At 37.3% G+C, this 17,872-nt stretch overlaps 1 protein-coding gene across 1 annotated transcript in view; it reads right to left on the bottom strand.

The window, feature by feature from the left end:
* Window positions 1-255: 255 nt before the first annotated feature.
* The window catches only part of LOC128997576 (TBC1 domain family member 31-like), a 39,130-nt gene continuing 21,513 nt past the window's right edge, over window positions 256-17,872 (bottom strand). Inside the window, exons 14-22 of the mRNA XM_054423214.1 lie at window positions 14,884-15,024; window positions 13,325-13,507; window positions 11,989-12,127; window positions 11,036-11,096; window positions 8,655-8,793; window positions 8,375-8,485; window positions 7,968-8,114; window positions 2,196-2,316; window positions 256-351 (exon numbers count right to left, since the gene is read on the bottom strand). Coding sequence (XP_054279189.1) covers window positions 296-351; window positions 2,196-2,316; window positions 7,968-8,114; window positions 8,375-8,485; window positions 8,655-8,793; window positions 11,036-11,096; window positions 11,989-12,127; window positions 13,325-13,507; window positions 14,884-15,024 — 1,098 coding nt within the window. The 3' untranslated portion in view covers window positions 256-295. The remainder of the gene's footprint in view (window positions 352-2,195; window positions 2,317-7,967; window positions 8,115-8,374; window positions 8,486-8,654; window positions 8,794-11,035; window positions 11,097-11,988; window positions 12,128-13,324; window positions 13,508-14,883; window positions 15,025-17,872) is intronic.

The raw sequence follows: 17,872 nt of genomic DNA, 5'->3' as shown, positions 1-17,872 counted from the left end.
AAAATATGTAATGGGTAATCTGAAATTATCCTTATTTCGGTTAATCGAGGTTTACTGCTGCAGCTCACCACAGTTACATTTACATATGATTCTTCATTAACCATTTATTGGTTCAATACACCAACCAAGAAACTGGAGTATGAGTCTAGTAAAAGAAAAATGAAACAATAAACCTGATTCCTGGGTATGAAGGTTATTCCAGTTACGCCAAATTATAACACAACTCTATTATGAAAATAATTGATTTTTTATTAGATACTACATAAATTTATCATATCAGAAACCATATTGCAAACTATTTCCTTTTAGTGTCTCCACAACAGTAGCACGAGCTCTGTCCAATTTTAGAACCTGGAAAATACCAAAATATGATGATAGAAGTTGTTTGATGTTGTTAAAGATATAATAATGACGAGACTTAGCGTACAACATGTAAAACAAGTGTTTAAACCAAAGTATTATAGTAGTGAGGGATATGAAGTTTAAACTGTATGTTAATTTGAACGTTTTTAATTGTGTTTATCTGTTAGACAATCAATTATCTGTACAAATGAAAATTGTTAAAATCCCTAGGTTCCCTGAGGTCTGTACTGATGTAAATAAACAACTCAGTAAATTACGTGTCATCAAAAGTACACCAAAAAATAAATCAAAACGAGGGGACCGGTGCTAAAATTGCACAGGGTCCAAAACTTGTTTCCAAGGGAAAAATTCATCCAGTGCAATGCTCATTTACCTTTTCAAAATTATGTATATGTTTAGAACAGTTGTTAGGTGACTAGAAGTACTAATCTATATAAATAAAATTAGAGTTTTGTCTGTACATTGCTTAGAATAATGAACTTTTTGGTTATTTTTACATTTCATAGGTCAGAGAAACCGAATCAAACCTTATCTCAATTTCTGTCTGTCTGTCTGTCTGTCTATCTGTCATTCTCTTGGTAACGCTAAAATACGCACTTTATTACAACTACTCCTCAATAACTATAGCACTGTCCCGCCTGAAACTTATTTTCCAAATACTATACATATATGAGATGGTTTTAGACGTATTTCATCGAATATGAGACAGTTAGATATTTAACAGTAAACCCTTGAAAATCAAGTTTTTGTCGATTTTTGACGTGGAATTTCTGGAAGCCCATGTTAACCTTATGAGAAATGAAATTATTGAATCTTAACAGCTGTTTCAATTAAACAAGTTGGTTCTGTTCTGTGATGTTCAATAGCATTAAAGTTACAAGGATTACCAACAGGGTGCAGCACTAGCACTATTATTTCTTTTACATTTATGACAACAGCTAATTTGCAACCTGGAGGCGAGTGAGCGTAGCGAACGAGCTAACCTGAAGGCAAGTGAGCGTAGCGAACGAGCTAACCTGAAGGAAAGTGAGCGCAGCGAACGAGCTCCAACATACAGGTGAGTGAGCGTAGCGAACGAACTTCAACCAGGACGTGATTGAGCCATGCAAACGAGATCAGATAGTAAAAATAAAAGTAAGCCTACCGTTATAGGATCGACCGGCAGACACAGAGGTAATTTAACCTTTTATTGATTGTCATACCGATCCGGAACAACAAAAAACAACATAAAATGAAGCTATGTATAATAGTTTGGCCAGCATATCTTAAAATATGCAAACCAACTGCTGTTCGTTATATAAGAAGGTTTCAACTGAATATTATAAGATCCCCGTGCGTAGAACGGGTACACAGCTAGTTTACAATAAATTTGTTGATTTTAGATCTACATTATATAGAGTATTTTACCTTAGATAAAACATACCCTTAGGTTTTACATACTACCTTAATCAGGTTACAGGTTGTCAAAAATGTAGCCTATTTAAAATGTACATAACTGTTCAGTGTCTTATTTACAATCTGACTGGTTAAACATTCATCTGGAGGAACAGCTGTTAAATTACAATTAACATTCAAACTGTTACAAAAACACTTGGTCAGCATTTAACTGGATCTTTGAAATAAATAAATAAATTAATAAAAAATAAATTAAAACATGAGATTCATAAAGGAAATCACCTTTTTAATTAACATTCACAGGCACGCTAGATCATAAGCTTTATTATGACACCTCAATCGTAACAATCGGTTAAGTTTAAGTAGAATGGCTGGAAAAGGGATGTGACAGGGAAATACCTTATTGTATCAAACATATAGATAGAAGATTTATTTACCACAGGTTGATGGATCAGAACACTGTAAACAATGTGTCTTGTGATTTTTTGTAGAGAGTTTCCTCAACAGACGCTGCGCTTCATCTTCCAATGCCTGCGTTTCTTCCTCCAAATTGATAAACTGTAGATTATAAAAGATTAGATAATATCTAGAAATGTGACAGGTTATCAACTATTTTAACATTTTCTAGGTACTTAAACATAATGTTATTTCTTTATAAAAAACATAGGGCCTAAATTAGGGTTTTATGGGTGTGTGAGGAGTAAATTTATCAGTCGAGTTTACAGAAAAACTGAATGATCGCTTCAAAATATGCATCAAGATAAAACTTTCCAAAACGATGACAAGTACTTTATCGCATGTACAAAACAACTAAAAGTTAAGCTTATAGTTAAATAAAAAAAAAATAATAATAATAATAATAATATCTAGGCTACCGGTACGCTTATAGTCACTGTGCAATTTGACTGTATACTTTCAATGCAATTTTTATTTATATTCATAAACCTCCACATAGCATATATTTAATTCTATTAACACGTTCAGTGCGGCATAGGTACCTTCAAACAGGCGCTCGCCAATGGCGGCGAGGCCCGGGCGAAGCTCCGCTGCGCAACTGAATTGGTGAACGCAATTGGCATTCAAATATTTCAGTCTGACGAATAAAAAAAGAGCAGCGGTGATTGTGCTGCGTTAGCCCGAGAGTGTCACTGAAATACCCAAAGGTAGCAGCACTCCGTAGCCAGTGTCTTTGTAAAGTGGATCGAAAAGAGAAAATTGCCGGAACAAAAGCATTGCCAGACAGGATTTTACGAGAAATTTTAGTACCAACCTACACCAGACTGAAGCTTATATTCTAAGCTACAGGCTGGCAACGATTATAACGTTCCCCGGCAATGGCTGAGCTCACATTGAAGCAAGGTTGTTGGCATTGAAGAAGGACGACATTTCCCGCCCCGCGTCAATGGTGCCGGTACCGCGGGGTCTTTACCCAGAAAATCTACGCTTACACGCTGAACAAATCTAATACAGTATTTTATAATCATTGATTTCATACCTATTATTGATGCCTGATTCTACTCTAAAATCCTACCCTGTCTGCAGTCTTCATAAAAATCTCTAAATTGCAATATCGCAAGGATGGACAAAGAAACACAATTTCTGTTTGTCGTAATAAACTTGTTTGCCATTGCTATAAAAAGAACTTTTTTAGATATGCCTATTGTTTGGTTAACCCATTGGGAAAGGAATTAATGCGCTGCCTGCAGCACACCCTCTGTCGGCAATCAATTTTACCGAATATGCAGACTTTTACTCTAATTGTTATATAAAGAATACCTTAGGTTATTAATAACTCTTTTGCCATTTTGTACACAGTAAAACTGCCTAAAAAAATTGGTAATTGGATAATCAAAGTGTAAAATAAAATGGCCCCGCCGCAGCAAACCTGCAGACTAAGTGAATTTCCATTTGCCTAACTGGATTGACACTAAAATGTATCCTTAAAAATTAATATCACATTTATTCCCTATATAAATAGAATTAGTTTAACGAGTACTTTGGTTTGCTGCAACAGGGAGGGTAAACAGTTTTTTTTTTAATGTTAATACTTTAGTGAGAAATAAATGCATTTTCGAAATTTGATCAAACAAGCAAATTTTCTTCATAAACAAGCAAATTACAACAGTTTGGGCTATAAATGCAAGTTGAGTGTGGAATGGAAAAAATGTGCTGTGTAGCTATGTTAGGGACTACGTTTAGTTTTTCCTTTGGTCAGGATTATTTATCAGGAATATAAGTTCTTGGCCGAGAACTGATCGTGAAAGCTGGAATACAGCCAGAAGGGTTGTCACTCTCTCTAAAGTCAAATGGGCAATCAATAAGTTCGGTCCATTTAAGTCTCCTGGGGGAGATGGCATCTATCCAGCCATGCTTCGGCAAGGACCGGATGCCCTCAAGCTCCTCCTATGTGAACTCTTCCGAGCGAGCTTGGCCTACGGGTACATCCCTCAGGCCTGGCGTCTCAGCAGGGTGGTCTTCATTCCCAAAAGAGGAAAAGCAGACTACTCTGATGCTAAATCATTCCGTCCTATCAGTCTTTCCTCATTTCTCCTCAAGACCTTGGAAAGGCTGGTGGAGAGGCACATAAGAAAGGGTGTACTTCTCAACACACCTCTTCATCGCAATCAACACGCCTACCAGCCAGGCAAGTCCTGCGAAACCGCTCTGCACGAGTTGGTCAGCAGAATTGAGGACAGCCTGGCTGCTAAGGAAATAGCCCTATGCACCTTCATGGACATTGAAGGAGCTTTCGACAATGTAACATACGGAGCAATGGTGCGGGGAGTTTGTGAGCGTGGACTCAAGCAATCTCTGTGTAGATGGACAGAGTCTATGCTTAACTCAAGACGCACCGTAGCCGACTTTCTTGGTAAAAAAATTGTGATCACACCCACAAAAGGATGTCCACAGGGAGGTGTACTTTCACCCCTACTGTGGAACCTTGTGGTGGACGGTCTTTTAACTGAACTCTCCAGCAAGGGCATCTTTGTCCAGGGCTATGCAGATGACATAGTCCTCATGGTACAAGGAAAATTCACAAACATTGTAGCTGACGTCATGAACGGCAACCTACAATGTGTTAAACAATGGTGTCTCAGAGAGGGACTCAACATTAATCCTTCTAAGACAGTCGTGGTTCCTTTCACCAGGAAAAAGAACTTGGATTCTCTTTCCAGGCTGAAAATTGGCACTACTCAGCTGGGAGTGTCGAGTACGGTCAAGTATTTAGGACTGACACTTGACTCCAAGCTGACGTGGAACAACCACCTGAATAACGCGCTGCATAAGGCCAAATGGGCGCTCATGACGTCCAGGAGGTTTGCAGGAACCACCTGGGGAATTAAACCCCACATAGCACTCTGGCTATACGAGGCTGTGGTCAGGCCTCAGATTACCTATGGTTCACTAGTCTGGTGGACAAAGGTGAATCAGATAACTGTCATAGCCAAGCTAGAAAGCATGCAAAGGCTCGGCACGCTACAGGCCACTGGAGCCTTCAGGAGCAGTCCATCAGCTACTCTAGAAGTCGCTCTTGGGCTGCTACCACTGGACATCTTCATCAGATCTGAGGCCCTCAAGGCAGCTTACCGTCTGAGGGTTGCAAATCTGTGGAGGGAAGGCCTGTCAGGGGCAGGCCACTGCGCCATTGCTAAGACTTTGGCTGAGTGTCCTGTGCTTGACATGACCTCGGACTTCCTAAGCAAGGAAGCAGTTTTCACCAAACCCTTAAATGTTGAATTCCGCTCCAGAGATGAGTGGAAACATCAGGAAGGGCACCTCCAAGATATGGAGAGCTTCGTCTGGTACACAGACGGCTCCCTAATCGATGGAAAATCTGGTTTTGGGGTTTACTGTCGATCACCCAGAACAGAACTATCAGGAAGTCTGGGACAATACTGTACCATCTTCCAGGCAGAAATCTATGGCATCTTGGCTTGTGCCAATCTAGGACTAGCCAGACGGTACCAAGACAAAAGGATAGTGATTTTATCTGATTGTCAGGCTGCTCTCAAAGCTCTTGACTCAAATGAAGTCACCTCAAAACTGGTCTGGGAGTGTTTCAACACCCTCTGCAGACTTGCATCACAGAACTCTGTAACTCTCGGCTGGGTCCCAGGCCATGTAGGCATTGGCGGCAACGAGAGTGCAGACAAGCTGGCAAAAAAAGGTGCGAGCATGCCACTCTTTGGACCAGAGCCATTTTGTGGCATCAGCAAAGCAGCCGCTAAACATGTAATAAACAAATGGTCCAGGGGACAACACCTTGAGCGTTGGCGTAATTATCCTGGACAATCACTTGGCAAAAAACTGCTCTCAGAACCTAGCACCCCCTTCACTCGCTGGCTGCTAAAGCTGGGGAGAGGGCAGGTCAAGCAGGTACTTGCTCTTATCACTGGACACGGCCATTTCAGGAAACATCTCCACACTCTAGGAATTGTCAATGACAAGCAGGAGTGTCGACTTTGTAATCAGTCCGATGAGACTGCTAAACACATCATTCTGGACTGCGATGGACTACGGGCTAGGAGAAGGGCTCTGTTTGGTCTAAAGCAGCCAGGTGATGAACCAGACGCTAACATTGGGCAAAAGCTCCTGCACCTAGTTAGGGACACAGGTATAGGCTTACCCAGTTAGTGGCAAGTGGGATGCACAATAAGCTTCGGTTGACGTGCTTGGACCTTGAGTCCACCCTCACACAATCAATCAATCAATCAATCAAGGAATTAATGCGCTGCCTGCAGCACACCCTCTGTCGGCAATCAATTTTACCGAATATGCAGACTTTTACTCTAATTGTTATATAAAGAATACCTTAGGTTATTAATAACTCTTTCGCCATTTTGTACACAGTAAAACTGCCTAAAAAAATTGGTAATTGGATAATCAAAGTGTAAAATAAAATAGCCCCGCCGCAGCAAACCTGCAGACTAAGTGAATTTCCATTTGCCTAACTGGATTGACACTAAAATGTATCCTTAAAAATTAATATCACATTTATTCCCTATATAAATAGAATTAGTTTAACGAGTACTTTGGTTTGCTGCAACAGGGAGGGTAAACAGTTTTTTTTTAATGTTAATACTTTAGTGAGAAATAAATGCATTTTCGAAATTTGATCAAACAAGCAAATTTTCTTCATAAACAAGCAAATTACAACAGTTTGGGCTATAAATGCAAGTTGAGTGTGGAATGGAAAAAAATGTGCTGTGTAGCTATGTTAGGGACTACGATTAGTTTTTTATTTGGTCAGGATTATTCATTGAAGCCCAGTGAACTCAGCTGAGTCCAGTTCACTGAATAAAGACCTAACCAAGGCCACACAAAAAAAAACAGGCCGTAATGCTTGTCAAGCATGACGTCACGATAGAAGACGGCAATAATGTAGGTATTTATTTATTTATTTTCCAAGGAAAGATTAAAACAAGCAGCTTATCACAAACGGCAAACATTACGTCATTGCCGTCTTCGATCGTGACGGCCTGTCTTTTTAGTGTGGCCTTGACCAAACCCATAACTCTTCACTGAGCCATAAAAACGCTGGGTTTATATCTGCTGGTGTCTACACCACAATCCAGAAGCTGCTGTATTTGTGATTTTTTTTAAAGTATACATTTAACTTGAATATATATGATCAGCTTATAGCAACGGTCTAGAGACATCAATTTTCTCTCCTACCGCCTCACGCCTGGCCTAACCAGCCAACCATTGCTCCTAGATTGTGGTATAGAAACTAGCAGTCAAGTTTAAAACCATTTAAATCTAAGGATTTTTCTCAAGAATCAAACCCACAACTTTTCCATTCTCAAGTGAGCACTACTTGCCAATCAGCCACCCAGCTATATAACAGCACGTATCCCCTGTAGGAAAATTTTATTTATATATAAGATTAAAAAACCTATTTATAAATTAAATTTTTTATTCTGAATGCAAAATAAATTTTGACCTGAAACTTTGTTGATTGTCAAGGGCGTGGCCAGAGGTGTTGAAGATGCTCCAGCAACCCCCAAAATTCTCATAAAAGTTTTTTTTTTAACAATAACTAACTGTTCTTACATTTCCCTTTGGTCCGTAATAAATTGAAATAAGATATTTTAAATGCTCAAATCGCCTTTAAACCCACAATTTTGCTCTAAAATTTACAAAATCGCTAACCCCCCAAGGCTTACCTTGTACCCTAAAATATTTAAGTTGTAGTACTATTGACATACTTGATCAGTGTGACAAGGCCTCAAATGTTTGGATATTTTTTCTTCGTCCAGTGCAATCTCTATCCTCCGAAGTAAATCTTCAAACTTGCCGCTACACATTTTTAACTCTGGATGTCTCATTTTTGTTTGTTGATGCAACTTTTTCAGCTGAAACAAAAAAAATACTTAACTACATAACATTACAGTCTATTATGATTTATGAGTTTAATAATACAATTTGATTTTTTGTCAATGTTACTGACATGATTTCGATGTAACATCGACAACTTTTCAGTAGATACAGGTGAGATTAATTAATGCAAGAATATGAATATTCACTAAATTTGACAAAAACTGTTGCAAATGACATTATTTTTTTTTTTATAAAACCCTTTAAGATTGAATTATATGCATGTGTGACAATATACCTTAGAAAGATGATAAACAGCTGATGCATGTTGTAACCGTAGAGCAGATGGATTTGACGACTGATGTGAAGAACTCCAACTACCACACGACTGGAAGTCTGACGTTCCTTTCTGTGACATTACAAACTGACTATTAATCGACATTCATGTGAGAATCACGACTTAAATAAAAAAGCATGAGATATATATTGTTATTGAGTGGTAAGCTGGCCAAATTCTGTCTCTCTCAAAAAAAACTTTTGAGCACACTAGCCTTTGTACAGTTTTACTCAGACACTACCTTGTTTTCAAGTTGATCCATGAGTTTCTCCAACTGAGCGTACTTATCTGCCTTCTCTTGCAGAGTTTTGTCCATTGATTGTGATCTGACAACAGCCTCTTTGCCTCTCAGTTCTCTACGAGCTGCCAGCAGGCTCTGTCTGGAACAGTTCACAGTGGAACCAACCTATATATTTCACAATAGGTCATATTGTGCATCTTAAGTAGTGTTTATCCAATTTCAACATAAACAGAGAAAATTATTGCCCTTCATGTTTGTATGATTTCGATCTCTTACCTGCCTGCAGTATGATATAAATTGTGTTTTAGTACCTATTTTAGTTGTATCGTTTAGGTCAACAGTCCCATTTTGCTATAGGACATCACAAGCTGGAGGCCGGAAGATTTTTTGTCAACTTGGAGGCAGCATTGAACCAAATCCCAACCTGCTTAAAGCTTTTACTTTGAATTGTGCATTATTGTATTGAATACTGAGAAAATCGGCTCGAGCTTGATTTTCTGACGTTGTGCTTGATCTCTCAAGCTTGTAGTCCAGGCTCTGCTTGGCTCGAAAATCGACATTATAGGCCTATTATAAAAATCAACCGTTTCCAAAGCAACCTGATTTTGAACCGATCTGTTTTGGCCTGAGGCCCTTAGGTAAGTAACATTTTTTACCTGACTCGATGTAAACACATCTAAAGTGCGAAGTAAACAAATTTAAAGGGCAGCCTCCTAATAGTAAGACATGAAATGAAATGAAAATCCTTCTTTAGCATCAATGAAGGAATGGAATTATTTATTAGCTAGTGCCCTAGCCACCTATACTAGGTTAATTTGCCGATTTGGTCGTAACAAAATTGTCAAGTTGTTTATTTAGTCGAATCAGCATAGAGGTTCCTCTATGGTGTCACCCGCTGGGGGCTAGGAGGATTAACATTAATGTTTTATCTTCTTAGGCCAGAGGCCACATTGGTTATAAATACGGCCCTATTATTATGCAACCAATTTTGACTGCGCCTTCGCACAATCCACGAGGACAGTTAATGCAACCCGAATGACTGATTACAATTCTTTTACTTAGGTTGGTAGATAATTTATATTGATCGGTCAAGTAATAGTGTTAGTTTAGCTGTTGTAAACTACTTGAACTATAGGTTTAAACAAATTTTCATCATAAAAAAACGTATTTTAATTCTCATATAAATATTGTCATGATAGGTGACCCGTGTGGTTGAGCCTCTCACACTATCGCGGGCCCGTGTGCCGGTAAAATTTATCGAAAATCCCGGTCAAGGCTCACTAGCCCCCCTAGCTCGCGGGCCCGCCACTGTGGCCGCTGCCAGCCGTGATGAGCCTTACTAATAAAATGTTAATTGATATCAATAATGTGCCTTGTGCCTGGTAAAATTACTTAACAATATGAATATTCCAATAACTAAGACATTTAATTCTAGCACGAGCTTTTAAAAATTGTCTACTATTTGCCATTTTTGAGAAAAATTTAATTTAGATTATTAATCTAATAGCCTAACAAAAACTTTTTGGTTGAGGCTAAAATTCGGAAAACACACAAATTAATTCATAATGTATTTATCTATGTTGTATTAAAGTTTAATGACGTTCTGACGTTTGGTTTACATTGTGCGATTTTTCAAAGTCATAAGATGGTTTTTTGACACTAAAAACAACGCTCTTCTTCATTTCAACTGTCATATTCATTTTTATAAACAACCTAAATAACATTTATAGTAGATAGGGTCTATTCCAACCCCTATCGTACACCCCAAACTACATGAGCTAAAAATAAAAAAACAGGAATTGAAATATTTTTCTCTTTAGCTACAAAATCTTCTGGTTTTTAATTAACATGATCAAAAAATTTAAAAAAGTAGTAGCCGAGAAACTTTTTCATGTCACATTTCAGAACTCATATAAAAGTACTGACTTTTATACTTTTACTGTATTTGGATATTTAAAATAGAAAACATTACTTTTTAGTGTTTAACCTTTTAATCGGAGCTAAAAGTGTCCAAGACTTCCCTATAATCAAAGCAAGTAGAACTGACGGATCAAAGTCACGTTTTGGAATAGCCCAGCTGGTATTGTTAAACCGCCAGTTCTATTTGAGTTGACTATAATACTTTCATTATGTTCATTATGTTTCATCCATTCATCTTTACTCTATGAAGGCTCGATGGGAAGTTATTTAGAAGCGGAGCATTGAGTTTTTGCACCATTATCAACAACATTTTTATTTGGATAGGTATGCTCCATTTATTGGTCTTATGTATGATATACTGTAGTTGGTTTAAAGTATTGAATTGACAACGGATGCCAACTCAATTACTAAACAGAAAATACATTTTAAATCAACAAAAGTAAATTTAGAACCTTACCTACCTTTGTTCTTCTAAGAGGTTTTCTTCTCTTTTCAAAGCATGTCTGTAGATTTGCTCAAGCTCTGAAAAAAAGTGTTCTATTCACTAAACCAAAAACATTAAACAGTTATTTTATTATTGATTTATTAAAAATAAAAATAAATGAAAGGTTACTAATCTATTGAAACAATACTTCTGTTGCAGAAAACCTGCAGACTAAGTAAATTTCCATTTGCCTGAATTGATGTACAATTAAATCTATTTAAACAACAAGGTTCAACGAGTACCTGGGTTTGCAGTACCGATCAAAATATATCCATAAACAAGCAAACTACAACACTTTTTTACAATATTCTCCATAAGAATAACATGGCAATTTGAAACTAGACACGAAAAACAAGCTTTAAAATTTACAATGGGATGAGAAGTCTACTTGTGTTTCTTAGTCTATGATAATACGTGAAGGCGATTTCTACAAAACACTTCTCATCCGTTAATAATGGACAGATTTTTACAAACGATGTGTCAAAATTGAGTATTTTTATTTAGACGCCCCCTTTCACCAATTCCTGTAATAAAAGTCCTCGGGCTTTGCCATCATAGGTTATCAACATCCCAATGTATTCCTTATGAAGAAACGATTTTGTTTACTTAAACAGACAAATGATTTGTATTAATTGCATACTAAAACAGCGGTTTATAGTAAACACATGATACACACAAGATTGTTCGTTTTCAGAGTGAGTTCGTTTTCAGTTTCGATAACTGAAGTGGAGTGATTGATTAAATTATCTTTAAGTTGACACTTTTAAGTCATCGGAAATTATGACTGTTATTTCGTGAGGTATGAATTATGAATAAAAAAGAATAAAGTACAAATAAATGTTAAAATTATTCTTTGTCTTTTGAGGTAAGGGCATCTAATCATAAAATTGAAGTAACGTTTGTTGTTAATTGCCTTAAAGGAAAGATTACCTTTCAATCTATTTTCCTTAACTGAAGCCTCATTCAACTGCTTTTGCTCAGCGTCAAGACCCACTTTCTGATTGTTAATGTTATTCTCTTGGCTCTTCAAGAACTCTTGCTCGTCGTAGAAAGAACTAAGCTTTTCCAGCTACAAAACAGAAGAAAGATTATTGTATCTTGAAGAGTACACAAGACTCAGCTCCTTAGACGATGATATGAAATGCCGACCATGGCTGAAACGTGAGCCTTAGCTACCATTGGTTAAAAGTATACCAAGAGGGACAACTAACTTATGAGCATTATTAGGAATATCAGCATGCTTGTCAAAACTCATCTTGTTGTCAATATGGTACAAAGAACCAAAACAGGGCTTAAATTATGTTACCAGCCAAAACTAATAATTTAACATTTCTTTATTTTAAACAAACATAGTTATACATAAAGTAAAACCAGCTGTGAAGATAAATCCTGTACACATTTTTCAAAATATTAAAAATTTGATACTTAGTAAGGGTAAAGATGTTGGATAAACTACAATTTGACTTTGAAAAAACAAAAACTTGTGTAAAAAGTATTGATTCCGTGGTTCATCAAAATACACAGGTACTATGATACACTATGATATAGGTACTATAGGTATGATATAGAGGAACTATGATATACTGTAGATATCACAAAGCAAAACAAAAATAAATAGTGGATGAAAATGTGTAATGTGAGGACAATGGTTTGCTGAGGAAATCCTGTACACATTTTTCAAAATATTAAAAATTTGATACTTCAACTATCTGCAAGTGGAGTAACCATGTTTCTGATCGACGAAGATAGCAAAAAAAAATTGTTATGCAAGTTAAATGTACGTTATGGTAGCAAGATGTTTAGCATGTGAAGGCCTATCATCTTGCGGGCAGGCTATGGAGTTGAGTTGCTGTTGTTTACTTTGCTGACCACCGGTGAGTCACCGATTACAGCCATTTAGTTGATTAAATATATTTTGTTTGTGGTTCAATTTTTGTTTTAACTTGGCCAATATATTACCTATTTGTTTTGTAAATAGGCATGCAAAACCAAGTAAAAATGAATCAAAACTGTGTTTAAAATGTTTTATTACTACCTAAACTTTTTGAAGCTTACTATACGTTCAAAGCTTACTATACAGTTAGTTGGTTAGGTTAGCATTATCCTTGATTTTGATTTTCAACGAGAGTCCACTGTATTACCTATGGGTTTTGAATGTCAAGTTCCAATTTTTTTCTGAAAATAATATAAGTTACAGATTTGAGACTTGGCTTTGACACATCACTAGGAACATTTCTACCTCAGTTTCAATAGTCAATAAACTTACCTGGTTGTCTAAGAGGTGTTTTGGGTAATCAGTAAATATCTGGTACATATTTCCACTGAGCAGAGGCTTGTAGGATGTCAATTGGTGTTTAGGATGTTTATCAGCTCTAGTGTCAGTCCACAGCTGATAACATTTGGAGATCAGCTGATTCATATTAATCATCACTTCTGTGTGGTAAAAGTGCTGCAATACAAAAACAAATCTGTAGAATAGTAAATACCCCTATTTAAAAACTTTGAGCTACCCCCTACCCCGCTACCCTTAATGGCAAAATTTTTGAAATTGACCATAATTATTGTAGGCTTACATATCCAAACAAGTTGGACCGATTTCAAGTATCTCAAATACGGTAGTTAAAAAGTTAAAGGGGGTGCAAGTTTAGTATTTTCAGCCATCCTCATGGCTATTTGTATTTGAAACGTTTTAGGGCGCCATTTTGTTATTAGTGGGTCGATTTTGGTTTTCTTTATGTCAATTGTTATGTTTCGTCAAGACCTGTAAAACTATACCAAACTCAACTATACTTGTCGTTTTAAAATTTTGAGCTACCCCCTACCCCTGCTATGCCTAAGGGCGAAATTTTCAAAGCTGACCATAATTATTGTAGCCCCTCATATCTAAGAGGGGTAGCGGATTTTTAGCCCCCTGGAATTTTACCCCCTGGGCAAACGTGATGTCACAAACAAGGGGGTAAAATTCCGGCCGCGAACTTTTGAGTTTCGCGACATCAGCTCGATGGATTAAACGTGGAATTATACATATAATTTCACGGTTGTGAATTTAATCAGAACACATCAAATTATAAACACCTAGAATGTACGGCCCGGAATTTTACCCCCGGAATTTTACCCCCCGGATTTTTACCCCCGGATTTTTACCCCCGGAATTTTACCCCCGGAATTTTACCCCCTGGCCAGATATATAAATTAGTGAAAATGATTACTTATCTTCATTCAGTTATAATTTAAAAGTTAGCATTTTATTATTAAGTAGCCTATCTTAATTTATTTGACACATAAACTAATCGAACAGGTTTTTAATTTTAATTTTGAGATTCATGTATCAGGATTCGATCTTTGAAGCCAACTGTTGTTAATATGATCAAAATAAAACAGCGAATTCTGTTTACTTAGTTGAGATTACAAAATAAATAAATAAAGATAGGCTACTAAATAATGAAATGTTTACAATTAATTAAAAACAGAAATAAGAAAATCAATCGTTCAATTTCTAAAATCGGCCAGGGGGTAAAATTCTGGGGGGTAAAAATCCGGGGGTAAAATTCCGGGGGGTAAAAATCCGGGGGTAAAAATCCAGCCCGTACATCTTCAGTAGTCTAAACGCTAGTTATATGGACAGGGGGTAAAATTCCGGTTTTTATCGCTAATCTAATTAATTACGCTCTGACTATTTTCATTAGACTTCCAAATCCGCGGGGGTAAATTCCGGCCGTGAATAAACTTTTGGCCACTCAGGTTATACGAGTTCATACTTTACCACTACGTCATACTTTACTTGGCTTATCAAATTGATCTAACCCACACTATATCAAGGCTAACCTCAAAGTCTTCAATGTCGTGTAGGTTCATAAGGGATGATCGGCAAGTAATGTTGAAAGCCACAACAAAGAAGAGTAAGAGAGCTGGATGATTTGAAAGCACATGATCCCATAACTGTTGCCACTCTTTCCAACCTAAAACCTACAAAAACAAAATTAATTTAGCAGCCTCAGAAATTGTTACCTTTCAAAGATTAGACTCTTCCTGCCCATGCAATTAACTCTCTTTAATTTTGTATAAATTACCAAATTAGAAGGGGGCACGACTGAGCATATTTGAACCCAAATAAGAATGAAGGATAAGTTTATAATGGAGTTATATCACCTTTATAGCATTTTCCTTGCCAAGATCATTAATTTGTTTCTTTAGCCATTACTATTGAAAAGCCCAATGATTACAGCACTGGTGGTCAACAACTTCTCCTAGGTTGTGACGCCAACGCACAACATGCCAACGGATAGGGTAACACTAACCTAGGGGGTGTGTTGCTAGCCTAGTGGTTAGCGTCTCGGACTTCGGTGCGGGAGGGACGGGTTCAATCCCCGGCATGCCCACAAAACTTTAATGGGTTTGGACCGCTTTCCCCCAAAAGTGTTTGACTTCATAACAAAAATGCCACTGGCGTAGATACGAGCAAAAAAAAACACACAAAAAAAAACACTGACACTAATACAAGAGAATTTGATTTGATATGATCACTTGCTTCGATGACAACTATCCCCTGGAACAGAGAAAATACAGTTCCAACACAAGATGGTGGACTGGGGATTTGAGTTGCATGAGGGCAAGCGTTAGGAAGCCGTTGAAGCCATTTTGGGAGCCTCACATAATACTGCCTGGCAATTAAAAAAGCCATACAGAACTCATCGAGACAGTTTACACAGGAGGTAAACAGACTCAGCGCTGCGGCCTGCCTTCAGCAGGTTCTGGCGTCCAAACCTATTGGCCTCTTGGGATCTCTTAAGCTATCAGAAGGGCAATACACTACCGGGGTTTGTGGAAATCTCCAAATTCTCCTTGATACCAGGCTGTATATTTGAGAGTGACTACACAGGAGTGTATGGCTAAAGCGATAGAAGTTCTTGGCTGAGAACTGGTCATGAAAGCTGGAACATACCGAGGAAGGTTGTCACTCTCCCCAAAGTAAAATGGGCAATCAACAAGGCATCACTCAAAAGTTCATCAACACTGTAATAAATTTTGTTTAGAAAAAATGAGGCAAGGCTGGTTTAAAAGAAGTTTTGTTAATTAAATCTTGCAATTAAAGGTTGCAATTTATTAAAAATTGTCTTTCCCATATATTTTGGTCTATTTCCTATTAATTTTAATCGGTGAATCTCACCCTTACTGTGGAACATTGTGGTGGACAGTCTTCTATGTGAACTCATCATCAAGGGCATCATTGTCCAGGGCTACTCATATTGCTAAGTCTACATGGTACAAGGAAAATTCACCAACATTGTAGCTGATGTAATGAATGTCAACCTGTCAAAGAATGGTGTCTCAGAAAAGGACTCAACATAAATCCCTCCAAGATGGTCTCATTCACCAGGAAAAAGAGCTTAACTTCTCTTTACAGGTTGAAAATTGGCACTACTCAGCTGGGAGTGTCGAATACAGTCAAGTATTTAGGACTTGACTCCAAGCTGAGATGAAAAACTACTTGAACAATGTACTACACAAGGCCAAACAGGCGCTCATGATGTCCAGGAGATTTGCAGAAACCACTAATCAAACCCCACATAGCACTAGATGAGGCTGTGGTAAGGCCTCGAATGACCTATGGTTTCTTTTGATTGAAAAAATGAACCAGGTAACTCTCATAGCCAAATTATAAGTTCGCAAAGGCTTTGTACGCTTCAAGCAACTGGTGCCTTCAGGAGTGAGCAACTCTAGAAGTCGCTCTTGGGCCACTACCCATCGACATCTTCATTAAAGCTGAAGCCCTCAAGGCAGGTTATCGTGCTCTAAACCTGTAGAGGGAAGGCTTGTCTAGGGCAGGCCACTGAAGCTAATCTCAGTTGTTTTTTTTAACCAAGCGTCCTCATCACTTGCTAAAGTTGGGCAGAAGGTAGGTAAAGGTACTTGCTCTTTATCACTGGGCATGGCCATTTTAGAAAACACCTTCACAATGTGGGAATCATCAATGACATTCGACTTTGGAACCAGTTTGATGAAACTCAAAGCATATAATTCAGGATTGTCACAGACTTGGGGCTAGGAGAAGAGCCTGGTTTGGTCTAAAGCAGCGACATCATGAACCAGACACTAACATGGGCAAAAGCTCCTGCACCTGGCCAAGGACACAGGTATAGGCTTGCCTAGTTTGTGGCAGGTGGGACACGCACAATAAGCTTCGGTTGACGTGCTGGGACACTGAGTCCGTCCCTCATACAATACAATAATAAATAATAATAATAAAAACTTTTATTTGTCATAAGAATACATTAGATCATCGACAAAGTAAAAATCATGATCATACATCAATCGTCAAACAAAATAAAATCAAAAACACTTTCAATATTTTGAAAAAACAATAGCGCTTAATAACTAAAATAAAAATATGTACATATGACTAAACAAACAACAATATATGTTGTTGTATATTCCAATACAAGGACACCTAAGTCTAGTTCAAATCAAATCAAATCAAATCAAATCAAAATATCTTTATTCGTCATCTGTACATGCTTGGTACATTGAATAGTGTCAATGAGTAGCCTATATTACATTTAAAATATTTGTAACATGGGCCCTAAAATTAAATATGTAATAAAATAAAATTAATAGTATAAATTCTTAAAATATAGAAAAGAACTTAAGTTACAGAATGGTTTTAAACATCAGCACTAAATGGACTAAATTAAATTAAACTAACTAACCAGCACCTCTATAAAAATTATCTAGTGAGTAAATAGCCCTTTCAGTCAAGAAACTTTTTAATGCACGTTTGAATGAATTTAAGTTGTTGTTATTTTTAATATAACTT

This window comes from Macrosteles quadrilineatus, unplaced genomic scaffold (genome assembly GCF_028750875.1).
Source record: "Macrosteles quadrilineatus isolate MER2022 unplaced genomic scaffold, UCM_ALF_1.0 Scaffold_6__1_contigs__length_79288215, whole genome shotgun sequence".
In the NCBI taxonomy this organism is placed as follows: Eukaryota; Metazoa; Arthropoda; class Insecta; order Hemiptera; family Cicadellidae; genus Macrosteles; species Macrosteles quadrilineatus.
The sequence above is the reverse complement of the archived record's forward strand: the minus strand, read 5'-3'. Positions and strand labels throughout refer to the sequence as shown.